General features: G+C 38.6%; 1 protein-coding gene across 1 annotated transcript in view; it reads left to right on the top strand.

The window, feature by feature from the left end:
- GRM5 (glutamate metabotropic receptor 5) overlaps positions 1–14,865 on the top strand; it is a 176,645-nt gene that overhangs the window by 41,422 nt on the left and 120,358 nt on the right. The window contains exons 2-3 of the mRNA XM_021716750.1: positions 7,534–7,607; positions 13,575–13,821. Coding sequence (XP_021572425.1) covers positions 7,534–7,607; positions 13,575–13,821 — 321 coding nt within the window. The remainder of the gene's footprint in view (positions 1–7,533; positions 7,608–13,574; positions 13,822–14,865) is intronic.

Genomic DNA, 14,865 nt, shown 5'->3' with positions numbered 1-14,865 from the left:
ATATTTCAAATATAATGTTAAGGAATAATATTTAGTACTATTTGAATCTTATGGAGAATATTGACTTTTCTTTTTTTACACGGGCAACCAACCTGGTTAGTTTCAGTGTGCAAGTTCTTGCCCACCTTCTTATTCACACATAGGGCTGAGGTTCCGTTGTCAGTTTAGTTTCAAAGCCTTTGTGATGCTCTCTGAGTTTATTACACATGTGCTTCATCTAGTTGCTAGTCTTAGACCTACACAGTGTTCTAGCCCATAGTCCAGTTCTTAAAACTTTGATATGCTGACTGGGGTAAAATCCATGTCTGGCAACCTGGGGGGAAGCCCAAGCATTTGAACTCAATGTTATGAGATCACTTCTTAGCTCCCTGCTCTCCATTATCTCCCTGACCATTCCAGCATCTCCTACACACCTCCTGGTCTTTTGAGACTCGTTTTTATCTCTGTCTCTCCCTTTCTGTTCCAGAGATCAAATTTCTATGGGTATCATGTGGGGAAAGGATATAAAAAGGAACAACACAACAGAGAATTTCCCCCACACTCTTGGGACAGATTTCCTTTGGTCACAGAGAAGGGCACCCACCCAAGAGGTATGGGTGTCTGCCCAGCCATTCTTGCCGTTGCCACTTCCCACTACCATCACCTTGGCAGGGTCACTGAAGGCTTAGATGGGAGAAAACCAAAACCAAAAATAGTTTTTGTTCCATTCTTTCTGACTTGTAGGGTGCCTCTTCTCAGAATAGAAATGGAGAGACTCTCTTGGAGTTCTTTCCACCTGTACCTGGTGTACAGTTCCATGTTTTGGGTTGCCTTTGAGTCCAAGTCTGGAGATATTAAATAAAAAGAGATCCAAGAAATTCATGCATGATTCAGTGGTGTTTTGAGTTCTGCTTCTCTTCCCCAATCCGCTTGTTGCCATTTATTTTTCAGAGTTCTCAACAGGCTGCTCCAGTTCTACCCAGGGATTTTAGCTACATTTGGTGGAAGAAACAGAATGGAGTATGCTTACTCCATCTTGAATGGACCAGAATTTGTTCCCAGGCAGTTTTATTAGATGGCGAAAACACACAAGATTGCTTAATGGGATTGTCTGATTCACTTAGCAGAACCTATTGTAAATTGGCACTGTTATTTAGTTTTGTTTAAACAAGTGCTAACCTACAACGACATGATTTCTCCAGTAAACTGATTTGACAATCTGAGGATCAGATCTGGTATTTTTTTTTTTTTTTTAGTTGGAGTCTCACTCTGTTGCCCAGACTGGAGTGCAGTGGCCACTCCCGGCCACCGCAGCCTCGACCTGCTGGGCTCCGGCGATCCTTCCTCCTCAGCCTTCTGAGTAGCTGGAATTATAGGCATGCGCTACCACGCCCAGCTGATTTTTTGATTTATTGTAGAGATGAGGTCTCGCTGCCCAGGCGGGTCTCGAACCCGCGGGCTCAGGCAATCCACTCACCTCAGCCTCCCAAAGGTGCGGGATTACAGGCTAAGCCACACGAGCCCGGCTCAGAACTGGTATTTGATAGCACTCTTTAGGTATCCATCTGGGCACATTCATGTTCTCATCATATATTAATAGTGCCAGGTACATATCAGGTGCTATGCCAGGTCAAAGACCACATCTATGAACAACACAGAATCCTTGCCCTCAGAGACCATAATGTGCTGGAAACCAGTCACCAGATCATCACCAAGGCTACAAGAGAACAAAACAGAACCTTAAATCCCAGGTAGAGATAGCTACGTAAGCAGGCCATTTCTGAATTAAGTGTTGAATATGTGATTTTAAAAAATCAGCACCAGAACTATAGGAAAATGAAGCAGAACCTTAATTCTGGACTAAAGGGAAGTCGTGAGTGGAAGTGGGTCCTAGATCAGATGCAAATTGATAAGTAGAAAATCTGAGGGAAAGTATGTTCTAGCTATATAGATGAAATGCACAGAGGCCCACATGTAGAGAAGAGGGAAGTTTACAATACAGCTGTAAGAAGTACTGAGTAGATGGTGCATAAGAGTATGAAGGATAAGAAGGAAGAAGTAAATCGAAGCCAGAATAAGAAAGGTCTTGAAGGTCAGGACAAGGTATTTAGTGTATAATTTAGTTAACTGAATAGAAGCAACTAAATTGTTTCAATTGACTAACAAAATCAGTGTTTTATGTTTTAGAAAGACCATTCTCTATCTATTTACATTGGGAATACATAGAAAGAGCAGGAAAAGCTTGGGAACAGTAAAATCTGTTAAAAGGCTGTTCAGTAACCTAAGCAAAAAACTATAAGGCACTCTATGACTAGTCAAATATATAATGCTATGTCCATATGATAGAACACTATACAGCCAGTAAAATTGTATAACATCTCTATATGATAGATACAAAAAGAACTTCAAGCTTCACAATACAGCATTAAAAGCAAGAGGTAAAACAGTATTTATGCATGCTACCATTTATGATATGACACAAATATTTGTCAATGCACCTAATATATCTTGAAGGAATAGTAAAATTAGTATATTGAATATCTCTCAAGAATATTTGCTCCAGGTAAGAAACATTAAGTGACTGGTGGCAGAAGATAGAATTTTTCATTTTATAATTTTTTATCCTTTTGATTTTAATACTGCACTCAGACACATAAACATACAGACACTTAAATAATTAAGAAATTCTGAGAAACTGAATTAAGATGGTAGAATTGAGGCTGGAAGAAAACAAATGGATACGGGGGATGCAAGAGGGTATCTCAAATGAAAAAGCTATAAGATAAATTTAGTATTCTATTAGATGTTAAGGTTAATATACTTCAGGAAATGTCTGGGAGTTCAGTTGGATTTAGGTTTCAGAGGCTGTAAAGTATCCTGCTTACAGGCATGAACTCTGGTGCCACACTGCTTAGTTTTAAATCCAGATTCTGCCATTTATTAGCTTTGAGACACTATAAATTAGTTCATCTCTCTAAGCCCAATTCCCTCATATAGTACAATACCTCATTGGGTTGTTATAAAAATTGAGTCCATATTTGTACCACACCAAAAACAATCACCAGCACTGTATTAGTATTAGGAGGTCTTCCCATATACAGTATTTGAAGTGTTAGAAAGTGTATATAATTACAAGATGACTAAATATAAAACTTTAGAAATCATTTTTAAAAGGGTAGCAGAAACTAACATAGTCTGGCATCTGAGACAGATCCAACAGCTGCCTGTTGGTCCTATTTTCAAAACAGGTCTTGAATCTGGACAATTTCCACCATCTCTACTGCTGACACCTAAACAAAGCCACGGATATCTGTTGCCTGGTTTGTAGCTTGGTCAACTAATTTATCTCCCTGTTTAACAGGTCCAACAGCACTGTTCCCACCAACCTGTTTCTCACATCTCAATTAATGGCACTGTAATCCGTCCACTTGCTTAAACTGAAATTTGAACCCATCGTTGATTCTTCATTTTCCCTAATACTCCACATTCAATCCTTTCACACATCCTATTCCCTCTGCTTTCAAAATGTACTCAGAATCCTACTCTGGATGATGCACCATCACGTTTCAGCATTCTATGACAGTATTCCCTATATTTTCCACGTTTTCCCACTCCCATTTCATTTTCCATGCAGCAAAGGAAAAAATTTTAAATGAAAAACATATCCTAATATTTATATGATAAAAACACTCCAAAGCCCTACATTATCTAGCTTCTGCCTGACTCTCTTACCTCATAGCCTACTTCTCTCCACTAAGAACTCACTAAGTTTCAGCCTTCCTTCTATTCCTTGAAAGTACACTCTAACACATTTGCACTTGCTAATGCCTCTAGCAACATACTTCTCCCAGATCTTTTTACTCTGTGTGGAAAAATAAATGGAAGCATTAGTTACAGAACTTGGGTCAGGTTCCAGGCAACATAAATCAATATATTTTATCAAATGCTTTGTTAGTAAATACTCATTTAAACTCTTCTAAATCTATTAGTCAAATATCATCTTTAAAACCTTTAAAAAAATTTTATTTTAATTATGTGGGATACAATTCAGGGTTAGGTATACACATGTTCATTATGTAGATACTCTTGTTGATGAGGTGTCCCCCCTCCCGGCAGTTTCTCACTACTGCCACTCCTGCCCTTGCCCTCCCCCGGCAGTTTCCCACTACTGCCAATCCTACACCCACCCCACCCACCCCCAGCAGTTTCCCACTACTGTCACCCCCTTTCTTATAGTACAATGATAGTTGTTCAAGTTCCGCTTAAAAGTGAGAACATGTGATGCTTGGTTCTTTGCTTCTGAGATAGATCACTCAGTATTATAGCCTCTAACTCTATCCAAATTCCTATGAAGTTCATAATTTTGTCCTACTTTATGACTGCATAATATTCCATCATCTATATGTACCATATTTTTAAAAAATCTAGTCCTCTTTCAATGGACAGCATGGTTGGTTCCATGTTTTTGCTATTGTAAATAAAGTTGCATTAAACATGCATGTGCAGGTATATTTTTCATAGAGTGATTTGAGTTCCTCTGGGTATATTCCCAGTAGGAGGATTGCGGTGTTATATGGGAGGTCAATTTTTAGTTCTTTTAGACATCACTACACTGTTTTCCACCGAGGCTGTACTAGTTTATATTCCCACCAACAATGTAGAAGTGTTCCCTTTTCACAGCATTCTCTCCAGCATCTGTTTTTTGAGTTATTGATGATGGCCATCCTGACTGGAGTTAGGTGGTACCTCAGTGTGGTTTTAATTTGCATTTCTTTGATGACTAGTGAGGCTGAGCATTTTTTTCATGTATCTGTTGGCCACTTGCATGTCTTCTTTTCAGAAGTGTCTATTCATATATTTCACGCACTTTATAATGGAGCTGCTTTTTTTTTTTCTTTTTGGCATTTTGAGTTCCTTGTAGATCCTAGATGCAAGGCCTTTGTCAGATGTACAGTTGGAAAATATTTTTTCCCAGTCTGTGGGCTGTCTCCTTGCTCTCTCAGTGGTTTGATTGGCTTTGCAGATGCTTATCAGTTTGATAAGGTCCCATTTGTCTATCTTATCTCTTATGGCATGGGCACTTGGGGTTTTGATCAGGAATTGGTTGCCAGTTCCAATTTCCATAAGGGTATCTCTGGCATTTTTTAAGGAAGTCCTAGCTAGAGCAATCAGACAAGAGAAGGAAATCAGGGGTATCCAAATAGGAAAAGAGGAAGTTGTTATTCCTCTTTGCAGAAAACATGATCCTATACCTCAAAATCCCAAGAGAATCTGTCAAAAACTTTTTTTCACTGATAAAGAACTTTGGCAAAGTCTCAGGATATAAAATAAATGTGCAAAGCTCAGTCACATTCCTACACACCAACAATAAACAAACAGAAACCCAAATAAAAAGCACAATCCCATTCATAATAGACATACACAAGAAAAGGAAAAGAAATACCTTGACATCTTCCTAACCAGAGAAGTCAAAGATACTCACAACAAAAACTACAAAACACTGCTCAAGAAATCTAAGATCACACAAACAAATGGAAAAATATTCCATACTCATGGATTGAAAGAGTTAGCATTGTTAAGATATCCTTCCTACCCAAGGCAAGCTACAGGTTTAACCCCATACCCATTAAATTACCAGCAGCATTCTTTTCAGACCTGTATGACAATACAGAAATTCATATGGAAACATAAAAGAACATGAATAGTCAAAACAATTCTCAGTTAAAAAAAAAAAAAAGCGGAAGGCATCACGCTCCCAGATTTCAACCTTTATTATAAAGCTACAATAATCAACACAACCTGGTATTGGTGCAAGAACAGGCATATAGACCGATGGAACATGATAGAGATTCCAGAAGCAAAACTTCAGTTTCTCAACCAACTCATCTTTGACCAAACCTCCACAATCAACCACTGGGGAGGGGAGAATCTATTCAGTAAATGGTGCTGGGAAGAGTGGCTGACTACATGCAAACGATTAAAACAAGACCAAACAAGACCCCCCTACCTATAGCCATACACAAAAATCAGCTCTAATTGGATCAAAGACCTAAACGTAAAACCTGAAGCTAAAACCTTTTTATTTTCCATTCAGGCACAGAGTGGTTAATTAACTTGCTAGTACCATGAAGGGCTAGAAAATGACATAATTTGGATTCTAACCTCCTATCCACTTCCGGAATCCATGATCTTGTTCTTTAGGCTCTGCTGTTCTTAATAGTTGAGATGCACTCTCTATCACAAAGTGAAATGCCATCTTGCAGATTCACCCCTTCAGATATATATGCAGTTAGGGAGGGAATGACAGGGAAATAAGGCTAAAGAATTAGAGGCAAGAGAATTCCTTAATTCACCAATATCGTCCCCACATTTATAAATAAGGAGGTTAGTGTATTAGCAAGTGTCTCTTTTAAATGTGGATACCAACCACCCCTGTTCTGCCCCCTCAAGAAAAGTTAATCTTGCCAGTTATTGACAGTAACCTTGATTTCCTTAGTCTCTTCATCTATAGTGGAGATAGTTCCTAGCTCATTGCGTTTTATGAGATTAAAGCACTTTGTAAAGTACTTATTTTATCAGCACACATTTCAACAGAGATTTCTTGCTACCTGAAGAAGGTGAAACCAAAGCCAAAAGCATCTTTGTCTGATTAAGGAAGAGGGTTAGAAAGGAGGTAAAATGGTACAGGCAGAATTCAAACTTGAATTTATCTGAATTTATCCATGATGCCTCATGGATGTTAAAACAGATTAAAACATCTTTCTGAAAGAAATACATGCATATCAAAATGATGTAAGGAGAAATATCAAAAAGTAAAATTCCATTTGTTTTCTTATGGTATTTGAGAGGGTGAGGGTTTGGAACTTACAGTCATTCGGATCTTTGGGATACAAGGGTAAATAACCAGGCATGTCTACAAAACCCTAATGTTGTCCAATTAGGACAGTTATTCCCAGATGCCCAATAACAACAAATAACTCTTTCTTATGGTCAGTCCCTTCTGTACCTACCTTGGCAGGTCTTGGGCGGTCTAACAGACATTGAGAGACTAGAGACAAGAACTATCTAGCAAAAATGAAATCTTGCTACCAGTTTGTTTTCCCCAATGTTATCTCTTATTGGAATAATTTTTTAAAAGGTGATACAGCAATATTGCTCAGGGATTCCTTCTTTCCAGAGAATAACAATACAGTATAGCAACATCCTTAGCCTTGCTTAACATTAGAAGTTCATGTTCACTTTTTACTAAATGTGTGACCTTGGAAAATCTACTTAACCTGAGAGATAAATCTTCTTAGAGATAAAGAACCTCCATTTCTTTATCTCTGTGGTGTGGATACCAATTTCTGTTGTGCATTTCAATCCTGCAGTGTTGAGGCACATAGTACTGACACATGCAAATATTATTGAAAAGTGCCAAACAAAAGAAAACAGTCATTACTACCCCCACTCAATTAAATGAACAGTACAGTAACCATGCCCTAAACATTGTGATTTCATTTACAAATGAAGAAAAATCAAATTTGCATTTGTGCTAGTTTCTGTATATTGTAGACAAAGCATAAAGAAAAATCAGGAAAGAAACCAGAATGGTGAATGTCTGAAGCCTCTTGTGGGCATCACATCAGGTGAGACCTTTCTTTTTTTAACATATTTTTTATTTTAAAATTGTGGGGTACAGTTAAGGGTTAGGTTTACAAATATGCATTGTGCAGGTACCCTTGTTGATGAGGTGTGCCCTCCCCTGTCCCCAGACAGATACTGACTACCATTAATACTACCTCCCTTCCCCTCCCTGCCCCCCCATAGTTTCCTGCCACTGTAAATCCTTTTTCTTATAATATTATGATAGTTGTTCCAGGTCCACTTATGAGTGAGAACATGTGATACTCAGATCTTTGTTTCTGCGAGAGATCACTCAGTATTATAAACTCCAATTCCATCCAGGTTGCTGCAAAATTCATGATTTTGTTCTTTTTTATGGCTGTGTAATATTCCATTGTGTATATGTACCACATTTTTTAAATTCAGTCCTCTTTTGATGGACAGCATAGTTGGTTCCATGATCTTGCTATTGTGAACAATGCTGCGATAAACATACATGTGCAGGTATCTTTTTGATAGAGTGATTTGAGTTCTTCAGGGTATATTCCCAGTAGGGGGATTGTGGGGTCATATGGTCGATTTTTAGAGCTTTTAGGAATCACCACACTGATTTCCACAGAGGCTGCACTAGTTTACACTCCCACCAACAGTGTAGAAGTGTTACCTTTTCACCACATCCTCTCCAGCATGTTATTTTTTGAGTTATTGATAATGGTCATTCTGACTGGAGTTAGGTGGTATCTCAGTGTAGTTTTAATTTGCATCTCCTTGGTGATTAGTGAGGTTGAACATTTTTACATGTGTCTGTTGGCCACTCGTATGTCTTCTTTTGAGAAGTGTCTGTTCATATCTTTTGCCCACTTTGTAATGGGGTTATTTTTTTCTTTTCAACACGTTTGAGTTCCTTGTAGATCCAAGATGTTTTCATTTGCTTTTATTCTCCTAAGTCTTAACCACAAAATATAATGGTTGAAGATTATTATGATTTATATTTTGATACAGTTACTATTAATGTAGCATCTTGTGCCAGATTCTGTGTGAGATATTTATGACTTTTGTATAACATTTAACTTTCACATCACCTTTGTAAGATAAGATTCACTATTTAGCAGATGATGAAACTGAGCCTTAGATAATTGAAGTAACTTGTCCATGTCACAGAGGTAAGAAGACACAATGAGGATTTGAACTTAGAGCTCCATACTCTATTCATAAGAGGAAAAATAAAGAGACCACTTTTCAGAATACTTATGAAAGTACTTATTGGTGAACTATGCTGGGGGTTTGGGAGGCTGAGCTGCAGAATACAGCTTAGAGTCAAATCAAGTTCCTAACTATGGCCTCAAAGACTACCTGAATGCCTAGTCAGTGTTCTGGTAACAGAATCAATCGAGTAACTCCTCTATTTGGCAAATTAAATAGAGAAAAGTAGATGTAAGACTGACATGAGGACAGGCTGTTTGAAACTCTGCTTCCCTAAATATGTCCACTTTTCTCTAATATGGTGTACTGGGCGTCTAAGAGAGAGGTATAGAAAAAGTGATAGGGAGTTCAAAGAGCAAGTTAATTTTAGTATCTGCAATCATGGTGGTCTTCATGAAGGAAATGCTCTTGGAGTCTCTAAATAATGGCTGGGATTAGTGTTAATTTAGGATTAGGGATTAAAATAAAATAAAAGGGATAGTCTAGTTAGAGAGGACAGTTCTTTAATTTATTCAACAGACACTTATTGGGAATTCACTATGTGCCAGGCATTGTTCTAGCCACTGAATAGAGCACAGAAAACAAAACATCTCTGTCTTTATAGGCATTAAATTTCAGTAAGTCATTGACACAGACATTAAACAAGATATGCATATATAATATGTTGGGTGGTGGTAAGGAAAAAATAATGTCAAGAAAGAAGATAGGAAGTGTGTGCAGGGAGGAGTGGTTGAGATGCAATTTAGGCAAGATGTCCAGAGATCTCAGAGAAAGAAGGATACCTGAGTAAAGGCATAAATTGTGAAGGAAACCAGTTCTGCAGATGGTGAGGCAGGTGCACTGTGCACTGGCTACCAACTTGTCTGAATTGCTGAGACAGAACTTGTACATACCCAGCAAGTTACATGGAGTAGATTTATTACTTTCAGATAGGCAACATGGGACAACCAAAGCCTGGGATGCATTGTGCACTGGTCCACCAAGGATCAGAAAACTGCCTAGTGTAAATGGGGTCACAACTGCACATAATATGCTTGCATCACAGATGAGGGACCCTGAGAAGAAGCTTGCCCTGGGTTTTATACCCTGGAGTCACATGATTCACTGTGGTAAAGCATTGAAGGACATTATGTTCTATGGGTACTGAACAGAGCCCACACTATTCTAACCTGTCTCTCTCTATCTCAAAATGCTACATTTCCAGCATATTCTCCAGTTGTGGAGAGCTGCAAGTGAGAAAGGGAGGAAAGCCTGGTCAGTCCAAGGCCACCTGGAGAGCCTTTCTGCACAGATCTTATAGACACAGCATTCCAGGTAGAAGAAACAGCAAGTACAATGGGCTCAAGGCAGGAACACGTCTGGCATGTTGGAGGATGAGGGAGAGGGCCATTATGCCTAGATTGGGATAATTTAAATGAAGAGCACTAGGATAAGGTATCAGGGGCTTAAGGGGTGGAATGCCATGAGACAAGCTCCTATGTCTTCAAAGGTCATTCCAAGAACTTTGGCTGCTTCTTTCAGTAATAATGAAAGTCCCTGGGATGTTTGGTCAAAGGAATGTCATCATCTGACGTCTATTTAAGGAAGTTATTCTGGCTATTGTGTTGAAAATAGACTGGAGTTGGAGAAAAATGGGAAAAAGTAGAAAGTAGGATACCAGTTAGAAAACTATTGCTGTAATTCTGACAAGGGAGAATATACGAGGTCTGACAATTAAGTTCACGGGCTTATCCCAGAAAAAGTGCTACATACCTCATTGCTGAATATCACTATGGTCACCTTTGAAGTACTCCTTTAGGAAGCCATGCACTGATGCCGGTATCTAGTCCACCTGTCAAAACAATTTTGGAACTCTTTTCTGGAGTGGCCATCAGAGCTGTGGTCATATTACCCTTGATGTCCTGGATGTCATCAAAATGTCTCCCTTCCAATATTTCCCTTATATTTTTGGTAAATAAAAAATTCATTGTGAACCAGATCAGGTGAGTAGAAAAGATGTTGCAGTACAGTTATTTGTTTACTGGCTAAAAACTCCCTCACAGATAGTGCTGTGTGAGCAGGTGCATTATCGTGATGCAAGAGCTCCTTCAGGACCATTTTGCACACACCTTTCTCATGCCAAGATTTTCAGTGAAGATTTTCCTAACTATTTCTCTATTGATGTTGATTTGGTCTGCTATGCTTTTCACAGTCAGTCGATGATTCTGATGCATAGTTTGATGAATTTTGCAATGTTTCCATCAGTTCTGCTTGTTACTGGTCATCCTGATCTCTCTTCATCAGTGACTCTCTCCCCTCAAAAAGATGTTTGATCCATTTGTACACTGCCATTTCATTTTCTTCATGGCATTATCCCCATAAACTTGGACTAACATGTCCCTGGTTTCACTTCCACTCTTGCCAAGTTTAACAAGAATGTAATGTTTATTCATTGCCCTAATTCAAACTCTGACATTCTTACAACGGCACACAAAAACATGCAACAACAGTAATGAATGCCACTCAGCAAGACACCACCACATGTTGACATAAACACAGCTGTGAGACACTGATATACTGAAGTTATGAAAACTTACCAAGTTTGTACAGTGCTGCCAATGTAAGTGCATGGTGGCAAATTCACAAAATTAACTGTCAGGATTCATATATTGAGTCTGGTAGAAACAGATTGGTGTGAATTTAATTCTGGGTATATTGTAAAGGTAGATGAAATAAGGGTTGTGAAGGTAGGAAGGAAAAAGAGAAGGCAAAAGTGAGTCCAAAGCATTTGACTAGAAGAATGGAGTGTCCAGCAGTGTGAGGTGTAATGTGGAAATATGAATAGCATCTCTGTGGAAGAGAAAATTGTAGGATTTAGCTTAAAAGTGGCCAGGGACAAGTATCTTGTCCTGAGATGTAAGCAGGATTTCACATTATATGTTTATATCAAGATGAAAATATGCTGGCTTCCCAGGAGAGCCTCTCTATTAGGGGAAAGTTAAGGTGTCAGTATTCAGGCCAGCAATCAAGAAGGGAATATTAGGCCTCTACAGTATGGGCAGTCAGAAAGCACCATGCTATCTTTAGAGAGTTGGGTTTTTTTTTTTCTTTTCTCCTCCTCCTCCTCCTCTCCCTCCTCCTTCTCCTTCTTTACTGCCTCCTTTCCCCGCCTCTCCTCCTCCTCCTCCTTCTTCAATCTCTCTAAATGAAAAGCTTTCTTCCAAAATGACAAGCTCTAGCTTTCCCACAGCTATTCCTTTTACCTTACTACCACACTCTTCATTTTTCATTTTTCAGTCACCAGTAGTCACTTGTAGAGTCTCCTTCCTAAACACTTTTATCCATAATTACAGCTTATACCCTAGGCAAAAACATGTTCACCTGTCACTGAAATCACTGCATCCCCTCTTAATGAGTTTTTCTGACTCTACTTCTACAGCCCTTTAAACCTTTCTCCACAATGTATCCAGATTGGTCTTCCTAAGATAGAAATCTGATCATGCTCCCCACAGCTTAAACACTTCAGTGAATTGCAATACTTTTATGATGAAGTTCAGAAATCTTAAGTGTGTCTTAAGCATTTACACCTTCCTCTACCATTTCAGATCTCCCCATTTCCCCACTGCCTATTCCATGCTTTGATCGTTCTGACTTTCTTAAAGTTTTCCAAAAATACCATGCTCATCCACAACCCTGAAAATATACTTGGAGCACTCTTCTCCCACTCTTCATCCCATGAGCTGCAGCCATAATACTCAGGGAACTTCTGAGTCTAATTCACCATTTAGCCCTGCCTCAGCATTTCTCAAACCACATTGTAATTGCCTGTGTAGAAGCTCATCTACCCTCTAGACTCTGAATAAATGAAAGCAAGAGTCATCTCTATTTGTTCAATATAATGTCTCTCATTCAGAGCAAGTTCTGAGCATTTGGAACTCACAAGCACTCACCGCATATTTGTCAAATCAATCACTAATAACAAATGTTAGTTCCTTAATGAGTTGTTCCCAAGGTTCATCCACTGGAAATGATCTCTCTCCATCCCTTGGGCCTCTATAGATTTTACTTCCATATGTGCTACAGATTTATCACCTTCTACCTTTCACTGTATTTACATAATTTATCTCTGTTATTGGACAAGGTTCTAAAGTGCAAACTCCATGTCCAATTCATCTCTGTTTTTTTCCTTGATGATCAATCACATAGCTTTATGTATACTCTGACTCTAATAAATGTTTACTGAATTAATTAATAAATTAAATGGACTTTAAATGTTATGTTATATTTCATAACTTCCATTTAGGTCAGTTAGTGGAGAGTATATGTTTTGAGATTGGAAGTGGTGGGTGATAAATCCAAATAGGTGAGTTGATGCCTGATGGGGGAGGAGTAAGTTTTCTCAGCTAAGAGATCTTACTAGTTTGGAAAATGAAGATTTGTTGAGGATTTCTGAACCAAAAAGGCATGTTATCACAGCTGACAATGGGGAAATTAATCTGTCCTTAAGATAAATTTTGTGGTACAGAAATACAACCCTATCCTATATTCAACCCCAGAGTTTGGTTATGGAAAAAATACTGAATCTTGCTACTATTGGGGATTCAGATATTTCTTCAATGTTTTGGAAGAAAAACCTAACTACAGAAGATAATTATTAGACATATTATGTTAACGTCATTTCTTAGTATTGCCTCAGTTCTAACTCTGATAAAAACTGCCCTGGTGCATTTTCTAATGATTCAGGACCCATGGATGTAACTCCAGTAGAATTAAATCTCAAAGTTAATCACTAATTTGTTTCCCAACAGGTTCTCTGACTCTGAGAACACATCATGTTCAAGATTCCAAAATGGGATTTGTGATCAATGCCATCTATTCCATGGCCTATGGACTCCACAACATGCAGATGTCACTCTGCCCTGGCTATGCCGGACTCTGTGATGCAATGAAGCCAATTGACGGACGGAAACTTTTGGAGTCCCTGATGAAAACCAATTTTACTGGAGTTTCTGGAGATATGATCCTATTTGATGAGAATGGAGACTCTCCAGGAAGGTATTGCTACAATTTTTCTCTAGGCAGTAGAGCCAATCCTAGATTCTGAGGCATCTGCTTCTCTCTTTTGTGGTTATCTAGGCTCTCTGGCCATGTTTGACTAGCCTTGACATTCCAAAGTGAGCAACGACAGACCCTTGACATTCCAAAGTGAGCAACGACAGACATGTGAAGCCTCTTTTCCTGTGGCCAGGGAAAAGCACTGATGTTGATGTTCACAATGTGCTTTAGGAATCTTCAGCACACTTCAGAGACCTTAACTTAGAGACAGGACTCTACATGATCAGAGATAAACAAAAGTCATCTCTGTGATTTCTCTGCACATGCTTGTCATATTATTGCATATACTCTGTTATCTTGTTGGGTCATAAAACGATTCTGAAACAGAAATAGTTCAATTTCTAGTAATCTAGAAATAGGGCTGTGGTGCTATTATATTATTTGCTGTACCTACAGTGAGTTATAAGTCAAATGTTATTGTATTATTCTCCAGCTGGAATACTTTCACCCCTTTTGAGACATAAATTGTTCTTTTTTCTAAAATTTTAGTTTTCATTATTTATAGAGGGGAGTCTAACAAATATAAACTCAAAGCTATAGGTCTCCAGAGGTATTACTAGTTGTTCAGAACTTACCAGAATTCACATCTATCTCATACTCTAAATTCTTAAGTGACTCTACAATGGAGACTTTTAATCATGAGTAAGAATGTCATTAAAATGATATTCTGAGTATAGCATGGCTGTCTTTATTCTGCCTTGCATCAGAACAACCAGGGTCCTTTGGTCTCCCAATGTAAAACCTAAGTGCTCTTCCAGAGACAGCTTATACTTAACAGCTATGCTTGGAGAGGTGTCTGTATATTCAGTTTACAATTGACTCTGCCAAGAAAAGATCTCATGAGTCCTTCCACAACTCATACTCCAAGTGCCCACACATTTTATTAGCAACCTTGGTTTAGAGCATTTCTATATTTTGAGATGAGCTGGAGCTTGTTACAGATGCAGCTGTTGCTATCTGAGGTGCTGGACTTCTAAATGGTAG

The sequence above is a fragment of the Carlito syrichta genome, unplaced genomic scaffold (assembly GCF_000164805.1).
Source record: "Carlito syrichta isolate Samal-C Ts95f unplaced genomic scaffold, Tarsius_syrichta-2.0.1 Scaffold308910, whole genome shotgun sequence".
Taxonomy (NCBI): Eukaryota; Metazoa; Chordata; class Mammalia; order Primates; family Tarsiidae; genus Carlito; species Carlito syrichta.
The sequence above is the reverse complement of the archived record's forward strand: the minus strand, read 5'-3'. Positions and strand labels throughout refer to the sequence as shown.